Source organism: Bubalus kerabau, chromosome 2 (assembly GCF_029407905.1).
Source record: "Bubalus kerabau isolate K-KA32 ecotype Philippines breed swamp buffalo chromosome 2, PCC_UOA_SB_1v2, whole genome shotgun sequence".
NCBI classification, from domain to species: domain Eukaryota; kingdom Metazoa; phylum Chordata; class Mammalia; order Artiodactyla; family Bovidae; genus Bubalus; species Bubalus kerabau.
This window is the reverse complement of record NC_073625.1, coordinates 87847419-87868800: the sequence shown is the minus strand read 5'-3', so window position 1 is coordinate 87868800 and position 21382 is coordinate 87847419. Positions and strand designations below refer to the sequence as shown.

Below are 21382 nucleotides of genomic sequence, written 5' to 3'. Positions count from 1 at the left end.
ATTATCTACCTCCCACAGAATTCATAAGAGCTTTCTCACCACTGTATATATACTGAATAAATTAAAGGCTTTGAATAACTCTATCATTTTTCTATGGTGTGAAAACAATAATATGTAACTTATGAGTAATGAGACAAAGAATTCACTGTGGTGTCCTCAGTCCAATAAAATTGTAATGTGCCATCCTGTAACTTTGTACAGCACCTCTTGAGTCGCTTGAAAGAAAATTTCCAAAGATACCCAAGTAGAATGATGGAAGTCCCTCCCTCTATTAGGATTAGTAACACTGTTGTCTTATCAAGGCTGGCACACAATGATGACAGCTTGTTTGGTTGCGGGACATTCCAGTTTCTATAAGCTCCTTTTTCATTCCAGCACTAGGATCTGACCCTTTCTGATATGAAAAGAGTTAACTGATACAGCACAGACTGAATTATTTCATAATGTTACCCCTGACTAGAGTATTTGCATTTTTAAAGATGTGGTTTTCTAACATCAGAATTTCAGACACAAGAAGGCCTTCTTTTTGTCTCTTAAAATTATGACATTGATATAGTGGTTCATACAAATAAAACTGGCAATAATATTTTATAAAATATATGTGTGGAACTTGATGTATTTTTCAAACAAAATTTAAATATATTTTGATTTTTCATTAAAACATATCTAAAACAAAGTAGAATTAAATGAATAATAAATGTTTATGAAGTCTTCTCAAAGATAATCCTCTTCCAGAAAGTTTAGTTTCAATATATGGATACTACATCTTGTTCCATGACTAATATAATTTCTGTCCTTATAACAATACGGTTTTAATGAACTCTTTCATTTTCAAAGTGAGAAATAGTTTTTACCCTGCCTTCTGCTACATTAGAAAAATAGTCCATATGAACTCTCTTCTAATATTAGAACAAAAGACTATTATATGTATGTATAATGTATGAAATTATATAAAGATATTTACAAATATATTTGATTTAAAGTGATAATATTGTTCCGAGAGGAGCTACCCCACGTCCGAGGCCAGAGGCAGAAGCCTGGAGACCCATGCCCAAGGGGCGGTAGCCAAGAAGAGTTACCCCATGTCCAAGGTCAGAGGCAGCGGCCGAGAGTGCCAGGCTGCGATAGCACAGGAACGGCTGAGAGGAGCTACTCCACGCCCAAGGCCAGGGGCGGCAGCCAGGAGGAGCATCCCCACCTCCAGGGAGCTGTGGCTGCTCGGGCGTAGGAGGGCCTAGAGGAGCTATTCCACGTTCAAGGTCAGGAGGGGGAGGGGGGCGGTGAGGAGATACCCCTCGTCCAAGGTAAAGAGCAGTGGCTGTGCTTTGCTGGAGCAGCCATGAAGAGATACCCCACGTCCAAAGTAAGAGAAAGCCAAGTAAGGCGGTAGGTATTGCAAGAGGGCATCAGAGGGCAGACACACTGAAACCATAATCACAGAAAACTAGTCAATGTAATCACACTAGGACCACAGCCTTGTCTAACTCAGTGAAACTAAGCCATGCCCTGTGGGGCCACCCAAGACGGGTGGGTCATGGTGGAGAGGTCTGACAGAAATGTGGTCCACTGGAGAAGGGAACGGCAAACCACTTCAGTATTCTTGCCTTGAGAACCCCATGAACAGTATGAAAAGGCAAAAATGATACGATAATGAAAGGAAATCCCCAGATCAGTAGGTGCCCAATATGCTACTGGACATCAGTAGAGAAATAACTCCAGAAGGAACGAAGGGATGGAGCCAAAGCAAAAACAATACCCAGCTGTGGATGTGACTGGTGATAGAAGCAAGGTCCGATGCTGTAAAGAGCAATATTGTGTAGGAACCTGGAATGTCAGGTCCATGAATCAAGGCAAATTAGAAGTGGTTAAACAGGAGATGGCAAGAGTGAATGTCTACATTCTAGGAATCAGTGAACTAAAATGAACTGGAATGAGTGAGTTTAACTCAGATGACCATTATATCTACTACTGTGGGCAGGAATCCCTTAGAAGAAATAGAGTAGCCATGATGGTCAACAAAAGAGTCCGAAATGCAGTACTTGGATGCAATCTCAAAAATGACAGAATGGTCTCTGTTCGTTTCCAAGGCAAACCATGCAATATCACAGTAATCCAAGTCTATGCCCCAACCAGTAACGCTGAAGAAGCTGAAGTTGAACGGTTCTATGAAGACCTACAAGACCTTTTAGAACTAACACCCAAAAAAGATGTCCTTTTCATTATAGGGGACTGGAATGCAAAAGTAGGAAGTCAAGAAACACCTGGGGTAACAGGCAAATTTGGCCTTGGAATACGGAATGAAGAAGGGCAAAGGCTAATAGAGTTTTGCCAAGAGAACACACTGGTCATAGCAAACACCCTTTTCCAACAACACAAGAAAAGACTCTACACATGGACATCACCAGATGGTCAACACTGAAATCAGATTGATTATATTCTTTGCAGCCAAAGATGGAGAAGCTCTATACAGTCAGCAGAAACAAGACCAGGAGCTGACTGTGGCTCAGATCATGAGCTCCTTATTGCCAAATTCAGACTTAAATTGAAGAAAGCAGGGAAAACCACTAGACCATTCAGGTATTACCTAAATCAAATCCCTTATGATTATACAGGGGAAGTGAGAAATAGATTTAAGGGCCTAGATCTGATAGAGTGCCTGAAGAAATTATGGATGGAGGTTTGTGACATTGTACAGGAGACAGGGATCAAGATCAGCCCCATGGAAAAGAAATGCAAAAAAGCAAAATGGCTGCCTGAGAAGGCTTCACAAATAGCTGTGAAAAGAAGAGAAGCAAAAAGCAAAGGAGAAAAGGAAAGATATAAGCATCTGAATGCAGAGTTCCAAGGAATAGCAAGAAGAGATAAGAAAGCCTTCTTTAGCGATCAATGCAAAGAAATAGAGGAAAAAAATAGAATGGGAAAGACTAGAGATCTCGTCCAGAAAATTAGAGATACCAAGGGAACATTTCATGCAAAATTGGGCTCAATAAAGGACAGAAATGGTATGGACCTAACAGAAGGAGAAGATATTAAGAAGAGGTGGCAAGAATACACAGAAGAATTGTACAAAAAAGATCTTCACGACCAAGATAATCATTATGGTGTGATCACTGACCTAGAGCCAGACATCCTGGAATGTGAAGTCAAGTGGGCCTGAGGAAGCATCACTAAGAACAAGACTAGTGGAGGTGATGGAATTCCAGTTGAGCTATTTCAAATCCTGAAAGATGATGCTATGAAAGTGCTGCACTCAATATGCCAGCAAATTTGGAAAACTCAGCAGTGGCCACAGGACTGGAAAAGGTCAGTTTTCATTCCAATCCCAAAGAAAGGCAATGCCTAAAAATGCTCAAACTACGACACAATTGCACTCATCTCACATGCTAGTAAAGTAATGCTCAAAATTCTCCAAGCCAGGCTTCAGCAATACATGAACCGTGAACTTCCTGATGTTCAAGCTGGTTTTAGAAAAGACAGTGGAACTAGAGATCAAATTGCCAAAATCTGCTGGATCATTGAAAAAGCAAGAGAGTTCCAGAAAAACATCTATTTCTGCCTTATTGACTATGCCAAAGCCTTTGACTGTGTGGATCACAGTAAACTGTGGAAAATTCTGAAAGAGATGGGAATACCAGACCACCTGACCTGCCTCTTGAGAAACCGGTATGCAGGTCAGGAAGCAACAGTTAGAACTGGACATGAACAACAGACTGGTTCCGAATAGGAAAAGGAGTACGTCAAGGCTGTATATTGTCACCCTGCTTATTTAACTTATATGCAGAGTACATCATGAGAAACGCTGGACTGGAAGAAACAAAAGCTGAAATCAAGATTGCTGGGAAATATCAATCACCTCAGATATGCAGATGATACCACCATTATGGCAGAAAGTGAAGAGGAACTAAAAAGCCTCTTGATGAAAGTGAAAGTGGAGAGTGAAAAAGTGGGCTTAAAGCTCAACATTCAGAAAACGAAGATCATGGCATCTGGTCCCATCACTTCATGGCAAATAGATGGGGAAACAGTGGAAACAGTGTCAAACTTTACTTTTGGGGGCTCCAAAATCACTTCAGATGGTGACTGCAGCCATGAAATATAAAGATGCTTACTCCTTGGAAGAAAATGTATGACCAACCTAGGTAGCATATTAAAAAGCAGAGACATTACTTTACCAACAAAGGTCTGTCTAGTCAAAGCTATGGTTTTTTCAGTAGTCATGTATGGATGTGAGATTTGGACCGTGAAGAAAGCTGAGCACTGAAGAATTGATGCTTTTGAACTGTGGTGTTGGAGAAGACTCTTGAGAGTCCTTTGGACTGCAAGGAGATCCAATAAGTTCTTTCTGAAGGAGATCAGCTCTGGGATTTCTTTGGAAGGAATGATACTAAAGCTGAAACTCTAGTACTTTGGCCACCTCATGGAAAGAGTTGACTCATTGGAAAGGACTCTGATGCTGGGAGGGATTGGGGGCAAGAGGAGAAGGGGACAACAGAGGATGAGATGGCTGGATGGCATCACTGACTCGATGGACATGAGTCTGAGTGAACTCCAGGAGTTGGTGATGGACAGGGAGGCATGGCGTGCTGAGATTCATGGGGTTGCAAAGAGTCGGACAGAACTGAGCGACTGAATTGAACTGATTGTTTTTATTCTCAAACTTAATTATTTATACATTATAGTTAGAACAGTTGTATTGGGTTATTTTTAATCAGGTAGCAGAAAAAAGGCTTTGAATTAATGTGCTAGTGTAGAGCAAAACAGAAGACCTAAATCTGTTTTATCTTGAAGACACATCTGACAGGATTCTGTTGATACTACGGGAAAGATTAAAAAAAAAAAAAGAAAACATAATTCCATTTTGAACAACCAAAAGGCAAATTCTATGATGTAGAACAATTTGTTAAATGAAGGGGAATATTATATAGTAAATACAAAAATGGTGATTTTACAGTACTATTTGTTTGCTTTATTTATTAGATGTATTTCTGAAGAGCATCAGCAAAGTGAACTTACATTAGTTTGAATAAAATAATCAAATCCATTTCAAATATATTTTTAGAATGCTAAAGTTTTCTTCTTGTATTTTTTACAGGTTTAGCAGTGTTTTTCTTTTAACTTCTTATTTTGCAACAATGATAGAGCCATCGAAATTTAACAAAAAAAAAAGTGTACTGCAACTTCCCACATATATTTTACCCAGCCTCCCCCAATGTTAACTACTTGCATAACTATAGTGCAATATCAAAACCAGAAACTGACATTTGGAAAATCCACAGGGCTCATGTGTGTGTGTGTGTGTCTCTGTGTGTGTGTGCGCATGTATATGCGTTGACTGTAACTCTTTGCAACTTATCATATATCTAACTTCATGTAACTGCCACCATTATCACTACAAGGCTCACTCTTGATATTCCTTCACAGCCACATGAGCCCTGTAGATTTTCCAAATGTCAATTTCCTGGTTTTGATGTTCCACTATAATTATGCCACCTAGTCTGTGGCATTTGTTATAGCAGACTCAGCAAATAAATATAGTGTAAAAGAATAGTTTTATCTGTATAAATTATCCTCATCTATATGTGTTCACATAAAATAATACTTTTTGCTATAAGACAATCCTTTCTGTAACAACATAATTTATGAATGCTTCTCAAAGGGAGTTTTTAAATCTCAAGTTTTCCTGGTATCATGCTTTGTGAAAAATTACATAATGGGGGGATTAAAGAGAATATACTCTTATAAAAAGCATGGGACTCTTCATGCCTGACTATATTGCAGTAAAAATCTATAGTGTTAAAAGGGGCCATTTAGCTGAAAGCAACTGGAGTATTTTTTTAAAAGACAGCTTATTTTTTACACAAAACTGCACCTAAACAACAGCATTTAGATACATTAATGGATATATTTGCTGTTCCTTTTAAGAGTGAATTATGGTTAGGCATGTTGGCTTCACTGTTTTTATAATATAGATATGAATTATAATTAGTATAAATACTTACTATTTGCTTATTTGACAAGGAAAAGAGAGGGTTGCATAAGTAGGGCAGCTGAATTTCAATTCATTTAGTAACCTTATTTATGTCTGATGTTTGTTGATAGGTTATATGAACTTGCTTTTTAAGATATATCAGCATAGGATTATATGAAAAACAGAATGCATAGCCATTAAAGACAAGGATTGTATCTAATTGGCAATACTAGTAAGTAATATCAAAAATATCTTTCTGCACCTTGGGAAACAGTAAGAACAACAATCAGTAAATCACCTCTATAATGTAGAGAGTGTGCAACTGCACCCCAGTGAATACAGGTCCACCAGGGATATTAAGCATCAAAATGGAATTATAGATCTGTTTTGAGAGAACAGCAGTAGAACTTACCATCTTGATCCGTGGTCACTGTAATAGCTGTGAATGGCTTGGGAGAAAAACTCAACTCAGAAACTCCATTCATGGCTTCTATTTCAAAGGTGTAATTCACGTGAGACACAAAGTCAAGTACTATCACGGAATTGTTGATCAGGCCAGTATGTCTTGGGATGAAGCGGAGTCCTCCACCACAGTCCTCACACTGGCTGGTGTCTAAGCCACATTTCTTACAGATTACACTGTATGTGAGGTCTTTTCTCCCTCCTGTGTCACTTGGTGGGCTCCATTCCAAAATAAGGGCCGTTTCATTGATGTTAAAAACCACATTCCTAGGAGCTGAAGGTGGCCCTAGAGAAAGCAATTAAAAAACAAATGTACATGTATAGGACAATGAATTATAGTGCTAACTTGAAAACGTCATCAATAAACATGTGCTGGTCTTTTATATTAGTTTGAACTCTTTCTTCTGATGGATGCCATAAAGAAAAATGGCTAAAAATATCTGCATAAGTTTAGTAAGGGTGGAGTCTTAGGGGTGAAGATGGTCTATATATTAACTTTTGGCATATGAATTTCAGTATTTAACATCAAAAGCCACAGATCACCAAAAGTTACAGTAATTATACTTCTTAAATTTGTTGACTGAAATAATATAATAACCCAACATTATTTTAAATTACATGATGGCTTTGTATAATTACATCTTAATAATTGCCTCTTCATTTAAAATCTTTGAAGAAATGATAACATACATGTATAAAATATGCTGTGTTCAGTATTTCAGTCTTCAAACTATGCTTGATGTATAACTAAAACTCTCATTCGTTTGAAAATCTAAGAATCTTTTTCTCACAGGCTGAGAATAAATGGCCATAAATTTAGGGTGGACACACAGTTTGGAAGGAAAGGAATAGGAACAGAAACTGGAGGCAGCATAAATACTTTTTTAGGTCCTGTCAATTTCATGGGACAAAAGCATTATTTGGAAGGGCTGTGTGAGTGTGCTCAATTGCATCTGACTCTTTGCCAACCTCTGGAATCTAGCCCGCCAGGCATGTCTGTCCATGGAATTGTCCAGGCAAGAATACTGGAGTGAGTTGCCATTTCCTTCTCCAGGGGATCTTCCTGATCCAGAGATGCACCCCACATCTCTTGTGTCTCCTGCACTGGCATGTGGATTTGGAAGTGATCAAAGGGGATATAGGTAAGATATGGTATCTAGATTTTATTTATATTAACTTTACTAAGCATAAGTAAATGCATCCTTGAAAGCTTATAAAGAGACTCCCAAGATCCTCTTATTTGTCATCAAGAGTCTGCATAAACCATATTGGTCACGGGTGGTGGATGAGCATCTGCTCTCTTTTCTCGTTATTTTTCCATATGATCACACTGCACAGAGTACATAATATCTTTAACTATTCATTTTTTTCTCTTAAAATTGTGTCAATAATCTTGTATATTCATCTGAGTCCTTCAAACCTCAGTTTCATATCATTCACTGAACAATTATTAACTGAAGGTCTACTACATGCCAGACAGTTCACTGTGTGATTGCTATATTGTGAAATGCCACAGAATCCTTCTGTAAGAGACTGTGCTTATGACAGATACTTTGAAAAATAATTATTTGCATAAATGACTCATTAAATAATACTGCTATATTTTAAAAGGTTAGTCTTAAGCAATTCAAACAGTTCTTTAAAATTCAGCAATTTGCTTAGAAGGAGGAAAAGAATTCTCTGTGGCATTCTCTGCATAGAAATAAATTCAAGTTTTCACATAGGCTTCTTTTGGATTTCAAGACATGGTCATTCACTCATTAAATAAGTTTTCTGTGACTACCATGTGTGCCAGATGTTCTGCTAGATCTTGGGCTTACAGCATAAATCTGATAAATGTAATTTCTGCTTTCTTGCTATTGATATTTTAGCTGAATGGCTAGATAAACACAAACACACACACAAAAACAGAAGAATGAAATTCAAATTATAATAAGTGCAATTACAGAAATCAAAAGGAATGGGGCTAAAAAAAGTATCAGGGGGCCAACCTGATAAACCTTCTGAGAAGGTCTCATGCACGTGGTGTGGAAGATGTAGAGAGGGGTAGGAAGGATTTTAGAGATAGAACATGCACGGTTCTTCAGTCAAAAAAGACTGTGAAATAGTCATGGAAGTGACAGAAGATCACTGTAGCTAGAATGTAGAAGGAGTAAGCAAGAAGTGAGTTTTAAGCAACAGGAAGGGGTCGGATAACGCAATACTGCTATGCTTACTGGAATGAGTTTGTATATATACATATATATATTTTCATTTAAAAGGAAGAAGCTGACAGATTCTATGTACAGAAGTGATGTGTTCCAAAAACAGCAATGCAGCTGAAGTGTGGGGAGTGGTCTTAAAGAGAACAGAAGACTCAGTAACAAGATCTGTTCCACAGTGTTAGAGAAGCACAACATCACTCCTAAATCCATATAATTCAGTGTCGGGTTTGAGATATTAAGAAATGCTATGCTTCCCTTTTTCATCTTGTTGGATCCTATTATCAGCAACCTGATGGGTATGACTCAGACACCTATATGTACACCACCTAAAGCCAGCCCTAGAAATGGGAGTTAGTTTTTCTAAAAGGTTTCTGTATACCTTGCTTTATGCCATTTCATGTTCCAGAGAGTTACAGACATGTCTGCTTTCAGAAAGGCAAATACTGAAGGGATTATAAACTAGAGCACAGGGATAAGCATTTTTTTTTTTTTTTACCTCCAACCTAGACTCATGCCTAGGAGATAAAGATTCATTATCATTATCGTAATAGTGTCTTCCTACTGGATGACATATTCATATTGTTGCTCTTTTCTCTTATTTATAATGGAAAACATGAATTATTATTCACTTACATTTCCAAGATCAGGAAGAACGTTATCAATTATGTTATGGGTGTCTGCAAGTATATGACTGTCCGCCTAGAGATACTTAAATTAAAAAGGCAGACACCCTTCTTACTCAAGGGCCCTCATACCAATTTGCATGACGATTAAATAGCTTTTTAATTGCCGTTAAATTATGCCAGCTAAACTGTGATTTCATGCAAATATTAAGCTGTAATGACATACAGTGAATCATTTACTAAGATTTAGAACTTAGAACAAAGAGAGACAATTAATTCTAATCCTCAGATTCCACTAAATTATGTGTCACTGGGCTTTTATGAATGTGGCCTGATTGCTTTGTTATCATTTATAAATTATACAAAGATTATGTGACACATTGGGAGAAAAAAACTTGGCAGCAATAACTCTTTTGGAGACATCTGTATTGAAAACTCTCGGGGATTTCCTTCTGTTGATCTTTTTCTTCAAAGGAAACAAGTAATTCACACAGGAAGAAAGCAATCTCCACACTACACCCTCAAGACCAACCTCATAAGAAAAGAACAACTATCCTAATTTCCAACTAGCTGTTTTTCAAGACCATCATGCAATAAACTTGAATAAAAACTACAATCTCTTTTCTATTAGTTTATTTTAAAAACAGTTTCAATCTTCCTTTGGCTTCACTTTGGATTTCCTCTTTACACAGGGGAAAAAAAGATTGTGAAATAGTCATGGAAGTGACATTAAGTCACCGTGCTCTAACAGTAAACGTATGAGAAGCAATGGCAGTGCTGTCCAGTCCCTTCCCAGAAGAGCATCTGGCCTTTCAACCCCCATCTTCCTCTCACAGTAGCAGAGGCCAACTGGGCTACATTTTTTATTTTCATTTTCATTTTTTCTTTATGTAAAATGTTTTAAACAGAGCTATATTTCTCAAAATACATCCCATTATAATATCTCTAGTCCCTTGAGATAAACCCCAAAAAATGAGCTCAGTGCTCAAATTACAATTCCTCTGGCAGATTGATGCTGACACAAAAGAAACACAATTTCCTTCCCTTTGTTGAATCCAACATTTCCCAAACATTTATTTATAAAATATTATTTTCTAAGACGCATCTGAAGGAAAGCTAGCATTCTGCTAGTTTTCATATCTTTTTCATATTAATTGAAGTGATTATTAATTCACCCATTAACTCTATAGCTAATTGTGGTTTATAGCTACATTTTTAACCTTAAGAACAATGAAAATTTGATTCAAGTAACTGAGGATATCAAATCATGAAAGGCTATTGCCTATTAAACTGTATTTTCCAATTCTTAAGTTACTACTGGACAATAATTTAAATGTGTCTGCTACTACCAAGATGCAATAGTATGGTTTTCTGATAAAAAACATAGTCACATCTGAGTTTATGGATGAGAGAAAATAGTTCTATGTTTACCTATGTCAGAAACCATTAAAGATATAGTGAATCATCTAGAGATGTTTTGGTAAATGCTTTTGCAAAGGAGTAAATTATATGAATAAATGAAAAAGTATGTCTCCAGACTTTCATAATGTACTAAAAACATCAGTTGTCAGATCTGCATATAGACATAATTTAAAACTCTAAAAGTCATTTCATTTTTTTCCACCTCACTATCAATTTTAACTTTATAGTTATATTATTAACTTCATAGTAATATTATTCCTATATAATCTTTGAAAAAGGTACTTAGTGGAGCCCTGTTAACAAAATTTTGTATTTGTATTCATATCTAAACCACTATGTGCTCTTTCCATAAGACTTGTTCATAAAATGTTTGTATATTTGGAAATAGACAATGAAACTGGGACTTCAACCTCACCACAGGGAAAGAATTAAGTCAATTTATTTAGAGAAAGAAATGATGTCCAGGAAAGTTTTGTAATTATGTCAAAGTCATAAAATTCATCAGTGGTAGGATGATAATCTAAGTCTTTTTGATGTTTAAGTTTTTTTTTTTAACTCTGTCACAAAATATTCATCCTATAAACAGAAAAAATACCTGCATTTCATTGGGTTTTGCTGAGAGAGTACTGTCAAATATAAATTTTCAAAACACAGATATTAGAGAGCAATTTATTGCCTTCCTACAACAAATTTCTTTTAACAATGTTCCTTAAAGCATTTAAAAATAATTTATAGAAGAGCAAATGAAACTTAAATCTTCAAGATAAATATTGCTCAAAATAAGAAACATGTGCACTTAAAATCCTTTGAATTCTACATATTCTTATTTTCTTCAATATTATTGCACTTACTTCAGTAAATAAATTGATGTCTAAAATTAAGACTTATCACTTGTTTTCACAATACTACAAATGACGACTTAAGATAACTCTTTAGTTAGATTTTCCCTGAATTCTAAAACTCATAGTTAAAGGAAACAAAAATAATTTAAAAAGAACTCTAATATTCTAAATAACATTTACTTCCAGAATAAAATCTAAAGCTCTCAACCTCATCTACATTTGTCTTTATAACTAGGCCCATCCCTCAGTCTCTTTTTTCTTTTAGTCACATCTAAATGCTTTTGGACAAACTGTTTCTTTATCTTTTTTGCTCTGTGGAAAATGCCTACTCATCCTTCATATTCTGATTTAGGTGTTACTCCCTTGTGATACCTTCCTCCTGTCCTCGGGCAGAACTGAATACTTTTATACAAGGTAGGCATGATTTAAAAAAAAAAATAGCATTTTTTAGTACTTTCTTTGTTCCAAGAAGTATACTTAATATTTCATGATTTATTTCATTCAATTATCACAACAAACAACCTGAAAGGCAGTTATTAATATCCCGATTTTATAGAAAAGGTGACTGCTGCTGCTGCTGCTGCTGCTGAGTCGCTTCACTTGTGTCCGACTCTGTGCGACCCCACAGACGGCAGCCCACCAGGCTCCCCCGTCCCTGGGATTCTCCAGGCAAGAACACTGGAGTGGGCTGCCATTTCCTTCTCTAGTGCATGAAAGTGAAAAGTGAAAGTGAAGTCACTCAGTCTTGTCTGACTCTTAGCGACCCCATGGACTGCAGCCCACCAGGTTCCTCTGTCCATGGGATTTTCCAGGCAAGAGCACTGGAGTGGGGTGCCATTGCCTTCTCCAAGAAAAGGTGACTAATACTTACCAAATGTACATGTTGCACTGAAATATGTATATTCATGTATATTTCTATTCTAGTCTAGCCTGATACCAAGGTGACATATTCTTTAACTAAGGGCATGAATAGAATGCACGGTTTTGTGCAACCCTACCAGAATAATCTTTTACACAGTGCAAATTTTGAAAAATATTGGGAGAGCGGTGTGCTCAAGGCTATAATCTTTGCAAGAATTAGACGCTAATTCAATATAGAAACATGTTACTTGAAAATCACTTAAGTAGTAGAAAGGACTGTCTATATTATGAAAATATTAAATATAAAATTATAAATATCAATATTTATTAACTAATAAAAACTCAGCAAAATGGACAGCCACCAACATCTTTACTCATTGGGAAGGAATAAAATGTTTCTTTTTATTATTTAGAGATATTCAAAACTTGAAAAATAAGCATTTGTGGCTCTAGATTTCTATTCTATAGAGCATGGACATAATTTTACCATGTAAAAGTTTCAGAAAATAGTTGTCAACTATTTTCATCAATGCAGAAAAAAAATTTGATATAAACCCATAGAATAACTAGTTCTAACAATTACCAAAATATGCAATAGTTGTGCAGGGCAAGAGTTAAAGGGCAAGACCACATCTATAATAAAAGCACACTAAAACACAAATGAAATCATGAGGAACCTGAGTTTGAGTGTTTTGAGTAAAAATCATCCAGTTTCCCTCAATATCATGAAGGAAAATATCTTGCATAACTATATATAGCCTTTTCTGTGTTTAAGTTGGGTATTTTTAATTAAACACTCATTAGAAATACAAAAAAGAGAAATATGATGAGTCTAACCAATGTCATATTATGGGAGGGAAAAGCTAAATAATAAATAGATTAAAGCAAATTAATGTCTTTTTCAAAAATCATAACATTGCAGGGGTAATTATGAATGTTCTATTTCCAGTTATGGATGATTTGTGGTCACTGGTCTGTTGTGTACAAGTAAATGATATTAAATGGGACAATCCTCTCTGAGTTCCAATTGTTGATGTCAAGAATAGATCTGTTCTGGAAGATCTGGCAGTAAGTGGTAACTCAATTCTTCAGCATCAGCAGTAACCACTTAATACCTCTTTCTATGAAGGAACCTCTCCCAGGTAATTTGGTAAAATAATCTTTCCTGAAATAAAAACTAAAATATTTATGTTTAGGAAACTTCATAATGCTCAAGCAACATCTTCTATCAGTGATCTGTACTAGGGAAACAGAGTCATTACATATAGGTGTCTATTCTGGAATATAAGGATCATTTTAACTTTAAAAATATACCATTGCAATACACAAAGTAAATATTTAGCTATTTTCTATAATGAGAACAAGTCTAGAATATAGTACAGCCTGCTAGAGGTAATAAATATATCTTTGCAATGTCCCCTTTCTGGCTTCTGGAAAATCATGGCTGCAACAATTGTGTTGGCAATCAGCCACCTAAGCAATCAGTTGTGGCTTTTGTTTTTCAACAGTGAGATGGAAAAGCAAGGTACTAGAGTGTTTTTTCCATACAAAAGAACCTTAGGAGAAAAGAGAGGGAGGGAGAGGGAGAAGGAGGAGGAAGAGAGAGAGAGAAACTCAAAGAGATTGGATAAAAAAAGAAAAGACATCAAACAGAGCAGGGCTATCTGGAGGATTCTGTATTCACCCAGAATAGGGGACCTGAGAAGGGCAGCTGAAATGTGGAAGAACACCTTTCCTGCTGCATTTAAACACAGTATTTATTCTACTCAAAATAAGGTTGAGAATATAATGACTTTCTTAAGTGGCCAATTATCCCAGAAATTAAGAAGCCATGTTTTACAATGTTAATCTTAGAGCAAAAATAAATTCAACTTTTATACTTTCACTCTAATCATTGCCATTGTATATCAAATACAATGATAAAAAAGACATGACATTTCCAAGAAAAGTGAAATCCCTAATGATGTACATGAGAAGTACCTGTATATATGACTCACATTTTATATTTTGAACTTCTCTCAGTAGGCAGCAATGGCAACCCACTCCAGTACTCTTGCCTGGAAAATCCCATGGACAGAGGGACCTGGTGGGCTGCAGTCCATGGGGTTACTAGGAGTCGGACATGTCTGAGCGACTTCACTTTCACTTTTCACTTTCATGCATTGGAGAAGGAAATGACAACCCACGCCAGTGTTCTTGCCTGGAGAATCCCAGAGATGGGGGAGCCTGGGGGGCTGCCGTCTCTGGGGTCGCACAGAGTCGTACACGACTGAAGCGACTTAGCAGCAGCAGCAAGTAGGCAGCACAAATGTTTGTTCAATGTGTTACTCTTGTAGCACCTGTTCAGTAATTAAAATAAAATCTTCCTATTGATTTAAACACATGAGAAAAATCAAAGTGAAAATGCTATGACTGAGGAATTACATTTATCTATGCATCCACATATTAGATCCTCTCTTTATTTCTCTGTCTTTTCTTGTTCTCTGTCCTTCTAGCTTGACAAGTACTTTCTTAGTAACTTTTACAGTCCTTTGTTTCTCGAACCTTAATGAACATTTCTCCTTCTGTCCTAGAAAAGCTTTAGAGTTAGTTATTTTGATAACAGACTTCTTGGCAAGCAGCCTGATCTCTTGTGCTTCAAACTGATCTAAGAGGCAGCCCTAATTGATCAATATGTGATATTATGGAGTGTTCCATGACTCATCCTTTAAAGCATAGAACATATATTAATGAATCACCTGAGAAATTAAGTTAAGAATCTATGAAATAGATTAAGATAACAGATAAAACATTTCAGAATTTCATTTCAAATTTATTATTCCTAATTTCTTCTACATACTTTGCAGTTCATGTAAAAGGTGTACAATGAATGTTCTAAAGATCAGGAATATACAAACTTAGAAGTTATCATTGGGTATCAGGACCATTTAAGATATCCTGCTGCTGCTGCTAAGTCGCTTCAGTCGTGTCCAACTCTGTGCGACCCCATAGACGGCAGCCCACCAGGCTCTCCCGTCCCTGGGATTCTCCAGGCAAGAACACTGGAGTGGGTTGTCATTTCCTTCTCCAATGCATGAGAGTGAAAAGTGAAAGTGAAGTTGCTCAGTCGTGTCCAACTCTTAGCGACCCCATGGACTGCAGCCCACCAGGCTCCTCCGTCCATGGGATTTTCCAGGCAAGAGTACTGGAGTGGGGTGCCATTGCCTTCTCCTTGGGACATCCTAGTATAGTTAAAATTAGAGATGGAAAAACAGGCCAGGGCTGAACTTTAGATGTCCTTGGATTGAATCTTATAATTCTGGCAAAAAGGTGCTGGGCTTTGAAAGATTTTAGGCATAGGAAAGAATAAAATAATCAAGATCTTGTTTTTATTTAAAAATAATATTTCTTTTTTTTTTTTTCCCATTCAAGTCTGAGTTTTTTTTTTTAATTTTATTTTATTTTTAAACTTTACATAACTGTATTAGATTTGCCAAATATCAAAATTAATCCGCCACAGGTATACATGTGTTCCCCATCCTGAACCCTCCTCCCTCCTCCCTCCCCATTATTTCTAATAGTTTAGAATATTTGGAGGGTTAGAAGACAAAAGGAAGGAGACTTGCAAAAATATTATTCCATTAGCCCAAGGGAGAGTTGATGGTCTTACCAAAAAAGAAAGGACTAGGAATTGGTATGAAGGAATGGACAGAAGAAATACTAAACAGTAAAACTGGCAAGCTTTGTGACTACTGAGATACATCAAGGGTAGGGACAGGGTTATGAGTCCCTTGCTTGGAAGCATGGGTAGATGAGGATACACCATGATAAAGAAACAAGCTAGGTGAATGAGCAAGCTGAGGTATGAAGTAATAAAAGTGACTTTCAAAGATGAGCTAAAATTATTATTTGATTTGTTCTTCAAATATTTATTTTATGCCCAGTACTTGCCTGGTATTATTATTAGTGTTGGAGATAAAGTAAAGAAAAAACATTCATGATCCACTTGCAATCTACTATAGGTAGAATGAAAATAAACAAGGAACTGAGTGTACAAATAAATCAGATATTTTCTAAGAGTGACATAGGCATAAAAAATAAAATATATGATATAAAAAAGAGTAGCTGGGAGGGATTCTGTTTTTGAACAGGTGGTCAGAAAATACTTATCTGATTGACATTTGAGCCTGGCAATAAGAAAACCACAATAGAGGACCTAAAGAAAGAGATTTTCAAGTAGAGAAAACTTTTAGCATTAAAGATGAGAACAGGGCAGCATCATGGAAGTTCATGAGTTTAACAACCAAGGAGAGTATGGCGTGATACAAGATTGGAGATGTAGGCAGGTATCTCTGGCATGCTCAGGTTGTCAGATCCCAAATTGAGATGGTGAGGTGACTTTGGACTTTAGGAGAGAAGACTGGGATATGGATAAAACTATAGGCATCATCTCTTTATAGGTGCTATTTGAAGCCATGAAATTGAGACTATGTGATAAGAACAGAAAGCTAAGAAAGGAGTATGAGAAAAATTAATATTTAACAGGTGATGTTGGCAATTGCCAACATCCACTGGATCATTGAAAAAGCAAGAGAATCCCAGAAAAACATCTACTTTTGCTTTATTGACTACGCCAAAGCCTTTGACAGTGTGGATCACAATAAACTGTGGAAAATTCTGAAAGAAATGGGAATACCAGACCACCTGACCTGCCTCTTGAGAAATCTGTATGCAGGTCAGGAAGCAACAGTTAGAAGTGGATATGTAACAACAGACTTGCTCCAAATTGGGAAAGGAGTACGTCAAGGCTATATATTGTTACCATGCTTATTTAACTTATATGCAGAGTACATCATGAGAAACACTGGGCTGGAGGAAGTACAAGCTGGAATCAAGATTTCTTGGAGAAATATCATTAACCTCAGATATGCAGATGACATCACCTTTATGGCAAAAAGTGAAGAACAACTAAAGAGCCTCTTGATGAAAGTGAAAGAGGAGAGTGAGAAAGTTGGCTTAAAGCTCAATATTCATTAAGATCATGGCATTAAGAAATATCATCAACCTCAGATATGCAGATGACACCACCTTTATGGCAAAAAGTGAAGAACAACTAAAGAGCCTCTTGATGAAAGTGAAAGAGGAGAGTGAGAAAGTTGGCTTAAAGCTCAATATTCATTAAGATCATGGCATCCGGTCCCATCACTTCATGGGAAATATATGGGGAAACAGTGGAAACAGTGTCAGACTTTATTTTTTGGGGGCTCCAAAATCATTGTAGATGGTGATTGCAGCCATGAAATTAAAAGATGTTTACTCCTTGGAAGGAAAGTTATGACCAACCTAGACAGCATATTCAAAAGCAGAGACATTACTTTGCCAACAAGGGTCCATCTAAGCAAGGCTATGGTTTTTCCTGTGGTCATGTATAGATGTGAGAGTTTGACTGTGAAGAAAGCTGAGCGCTGAAGAATTGATGCTTTTGAACTGTGGTGTTGGAGAAGACTCTTGAGAGTCCCTTGGACTGCAAGGAGATCCAACCAGTTCATCCTAAAGGAGATCAGTCCTGGGTGTTTTGTGGAAGGACTGATGTTGAAGCTGAAAATCCAATATTTTGGCCACTTGATGTGAAGCTTTGACTCATTTGTAAAGACCCTGATGCTGGGAAAGATTGAGGCCAGGAGGAGAAGGGGATGACAGAGGATGAGATGGTTTGATGGCATCACCGACTCAATGGACATGAGTTTGGGTAAACTCCAGGAGTTGGTGATGGACAGGGTGGCCTGGCGTGCTGCAGTTCATGGGGTCGCAAAGAGTCAGACATGACTGAGTGACTGAACTGAAGTGAACAGGTGAGCAAAAGAAGAGAAATCATCCGTGCCAATGCACTTGAGGTTCAGAAAATTAAGAGGGTGAAGGGGAGATTTCAGAGTCTTAGAATAAAAGAGAACAAATAGTTTCAAGAAAAAGGAAGAGATCAACAAAGTTAAACATCATGAATAATAAGACAAAATGTTTCTAACACAATATGGCAAATTAGATAATTGGTCAATTTTTCTTACACAGTTTACTTGAAGTGATAACAGTAGGGTGAAGAGCAAAATTCTGAATGCAGTAGAGTAAAAAGTAAATTAAAAGTGTGTTAAGAAGTAACTGTAGCTAATGAAAACTGCTTTTCCAAGTACTTGCTTTGGGAGAAAAATTATTGGGCTGGGAATATTTTTTAATGACAGAAGTTTGAGTGTATTTATAGGTTAAGGATGATTAGTGGAAACAAAATGGCAAAGAGGAAATTAACAATAATAGCCCAACTCAATAGACTTAAGGATTAGATCATCCCCTATAATCAATATTTAAGGAATTAGTTTTGATTATGAGACATCTTTGTTTTTTTTTTTTTATCTGTAGCCATCCAAAGCACCTAAAAATCTTTATGTGTATACCTTACCAAAGAAGAAATACTGATGGCAAATAAGTGTATGAAAAGATGTCTCACATTACATTATCAAGAAAATGCAAATCTAAACAACAATGAGGTGCCACTATAAAACTATCAGAGATAGCCAAAATCCAGAACACTGATAACAATAAATGCTGATGAGGAAGTGGAGCAACAGGAACTCTCATTTACCATAGGGATGCAAAATAGTACAGCTTGGTGGTTTCTTACAAAATTAAACATATACTTACCATATGATTCAGCAATTACACTCGTAGGTATTTACTCAAAGGTGTTGAAAGTGTATGTCCATAAAAAGACCTACACATGAATGTTTATAACACTTTATCCATAACTGCTGAAACTGGGAAATAATCAGGCTGTCCTTTAGTAGGTAAATGGATAAATAAACTGTGGTATATCTAGACAATGGACTATTATTCAGCACTTAAAACAGATGTACTATACAGCCATGAAAAAACACAGAAGACTCTTAACTGTATGTTACTAAGTGAAAGAAGCCAATCTGAAATCTTCTACTGTATCATTCTAATTATATAACATACACACACACATACACTTATAGATATAAAACAAAAATAAGTGGTTGCCATAGGTTGGTGGGAGTAAAGGATGAATATGTGCCCTGAAGATTTTAGGGCAGTGAAAATCCTGTGGATGATACTATAATGATCAATACATATTACACATTTCTCAAAACCAAATAATGTACAACACCAACAGTGAACCCCGGGGTAAACTATGGACTTTGGGCGACAATGATATGCTAATATAGGTATACCAAATATAACAAATGTACCATGCTGGTGAATGATATTGATACTGGGGAAAACTATCCTTGTCTGGGTGTGGGGAGGGAGGTATATGGGAAATCCCCATACTTTCTCTTAATTCTGTTCTTAATCTAGAATTGCTCTAAAAATGAAAATATTTATGTAACTGTATCATATGTATGTCTCAAGATTATGGAATGTAAAAAGATACCTATTTACAGGGCAGCAATAGAGATGCAGATATAGAGGATGGGCCTGTGGACACAGCCGGGGAAGGAGAGGGTGGGAAAAATTAGAAGAGTAGGTGACATATACACACCACCAGGAGTAAACAGACAGCTAGTGGGAAGCTGCTGTAGAATACAGGATATCCAGCCAGGTGCTCCGTGATGCCCTAAGGGGTGGGATGGGGGTAGGTGGGAGGGAAGCTAGAGAGAGAGGGTGTACACACACACACACACACACGTATGGCTGATTTGCTTCGCTGTACAGCAGAAATCTTTCAGTATTTGAAATAGCTCAACTGGAATTCCATCACCTCCTCTAGCTTTGTACCTAGTGATGCTTCCTAAGGCCTATTTGACTTCACATTCCAGGATGTCTGGCTCTAGGTGAGTGATCACACCATCGTGATTATCTCGGTTGTGAAGCTCTTTTTTGTATAGTTCTTCTGTGTATTCTTGCCACCTCTTCTTGATATCTTCTGCTTCTGTTAGGTCCATATGTTTTCTGTCCTTTATCGAGCCCATCTTTGCATGAAATGCTCCCTTGGTATCTCTAATTTTCTTGAAGAGATCTTTAGTCTTTCCCATTCTGTTGTTTTCCTGCTATTTCTTTGCACTGATCGCTGAGGAAGGTTTTCTTATCTCTCCTTGCTATTCTTTGGAACTCTGCATTCAAATGGGAATATATTTACTTTTCTCCTTTGCCTTTTGCTTCTCTTCTTTTCACAGCTATTTGTAAGGCCTCCTCAGACAGCCATTTGCTTTTTTGCAAATTAGGAAGACTCAGCAATGGCCACAGGACTGGAAAAGGTCAGTTTTCATTCCAATCCCAAAGAAAGGCAATGAAAAAGAATGCTCAAACTACTGCACAATTGCACTCATCTCACACGCTAGTAAAGTAATGCTCAAAATTCTCCAAGCCAGGCTTCAGCAATATGTGAACTGTGAACTTCCAGATGTTAAAGCTGGTTTTAGAAAAGGCAGAGGAACCAGAGATCAAATTTCCAACATCTGCTGGATCATCGAAAAAGCAAGAGAGTTTCAGAAAAACATCTATTTCTGCTTTACTGACTATGCCAAAGCCTTTGACTGTGTGGATCACAATAAACTGTGGAAAATTCTGAAAGAGTTGAAAATACCAGACCACCTGACCTGCCTCTTGAGAAACCTGTATGCAGTTCAGGAAGCAACAGTTAGAACTGGACATGGAACAACAGACTGGTTCCAAATAGGAAAAGGAGTACGTCAAGGCTGTGTATTGTCTCCCTACTTATTTAACTTATATGCAGAGTACATCATGAGAAACGCTGGGCTGAAAGAAGCACAAACTGGAATGAAGATTGCCAGGAGAAATATCAACAATCTGAGATATGCAGATGACACCACCTTTATGGCAGAAAGTGAAAAGCAACTAAAAAGCCTCTTGATGAAAGTGAAAGTGGAGAGTGAAAAAGTTGGCTTAAAGCCCCACATTCAGAGAACTAACATCATGGCATCTGGTCCCATCACTTCATGGCAAATAGATGGGTAAACAGTGGAAATAGTGTCAGGCTTTATTTTGTTG

The 21382-nt window shown here is 37.0% G+C and overlaps 1 protein-coding gene across 1 annotated transcript in view; it reads right to left on the bottom strand.

Annotated features, from left to right (window-relative positions):
• The window catches only part of EPHA6 (EPH receptor A6), a 1024550-nt gene that overhangs the window by 552284 nt on the left and 450884 nt on the right, over window positions 1-21382 (bottom strand). Inside the window, exon 5 of the mRNA XM_055567870.1 lies at window positions 6381-6716. Within this exon, the coding sequence (XP_055423845.1) occupies window positions 6381-6716 (336 nt within the window). The remainder of the gene's footprint in view (window positions 1-6380; window positions 6717-21382) is intronic.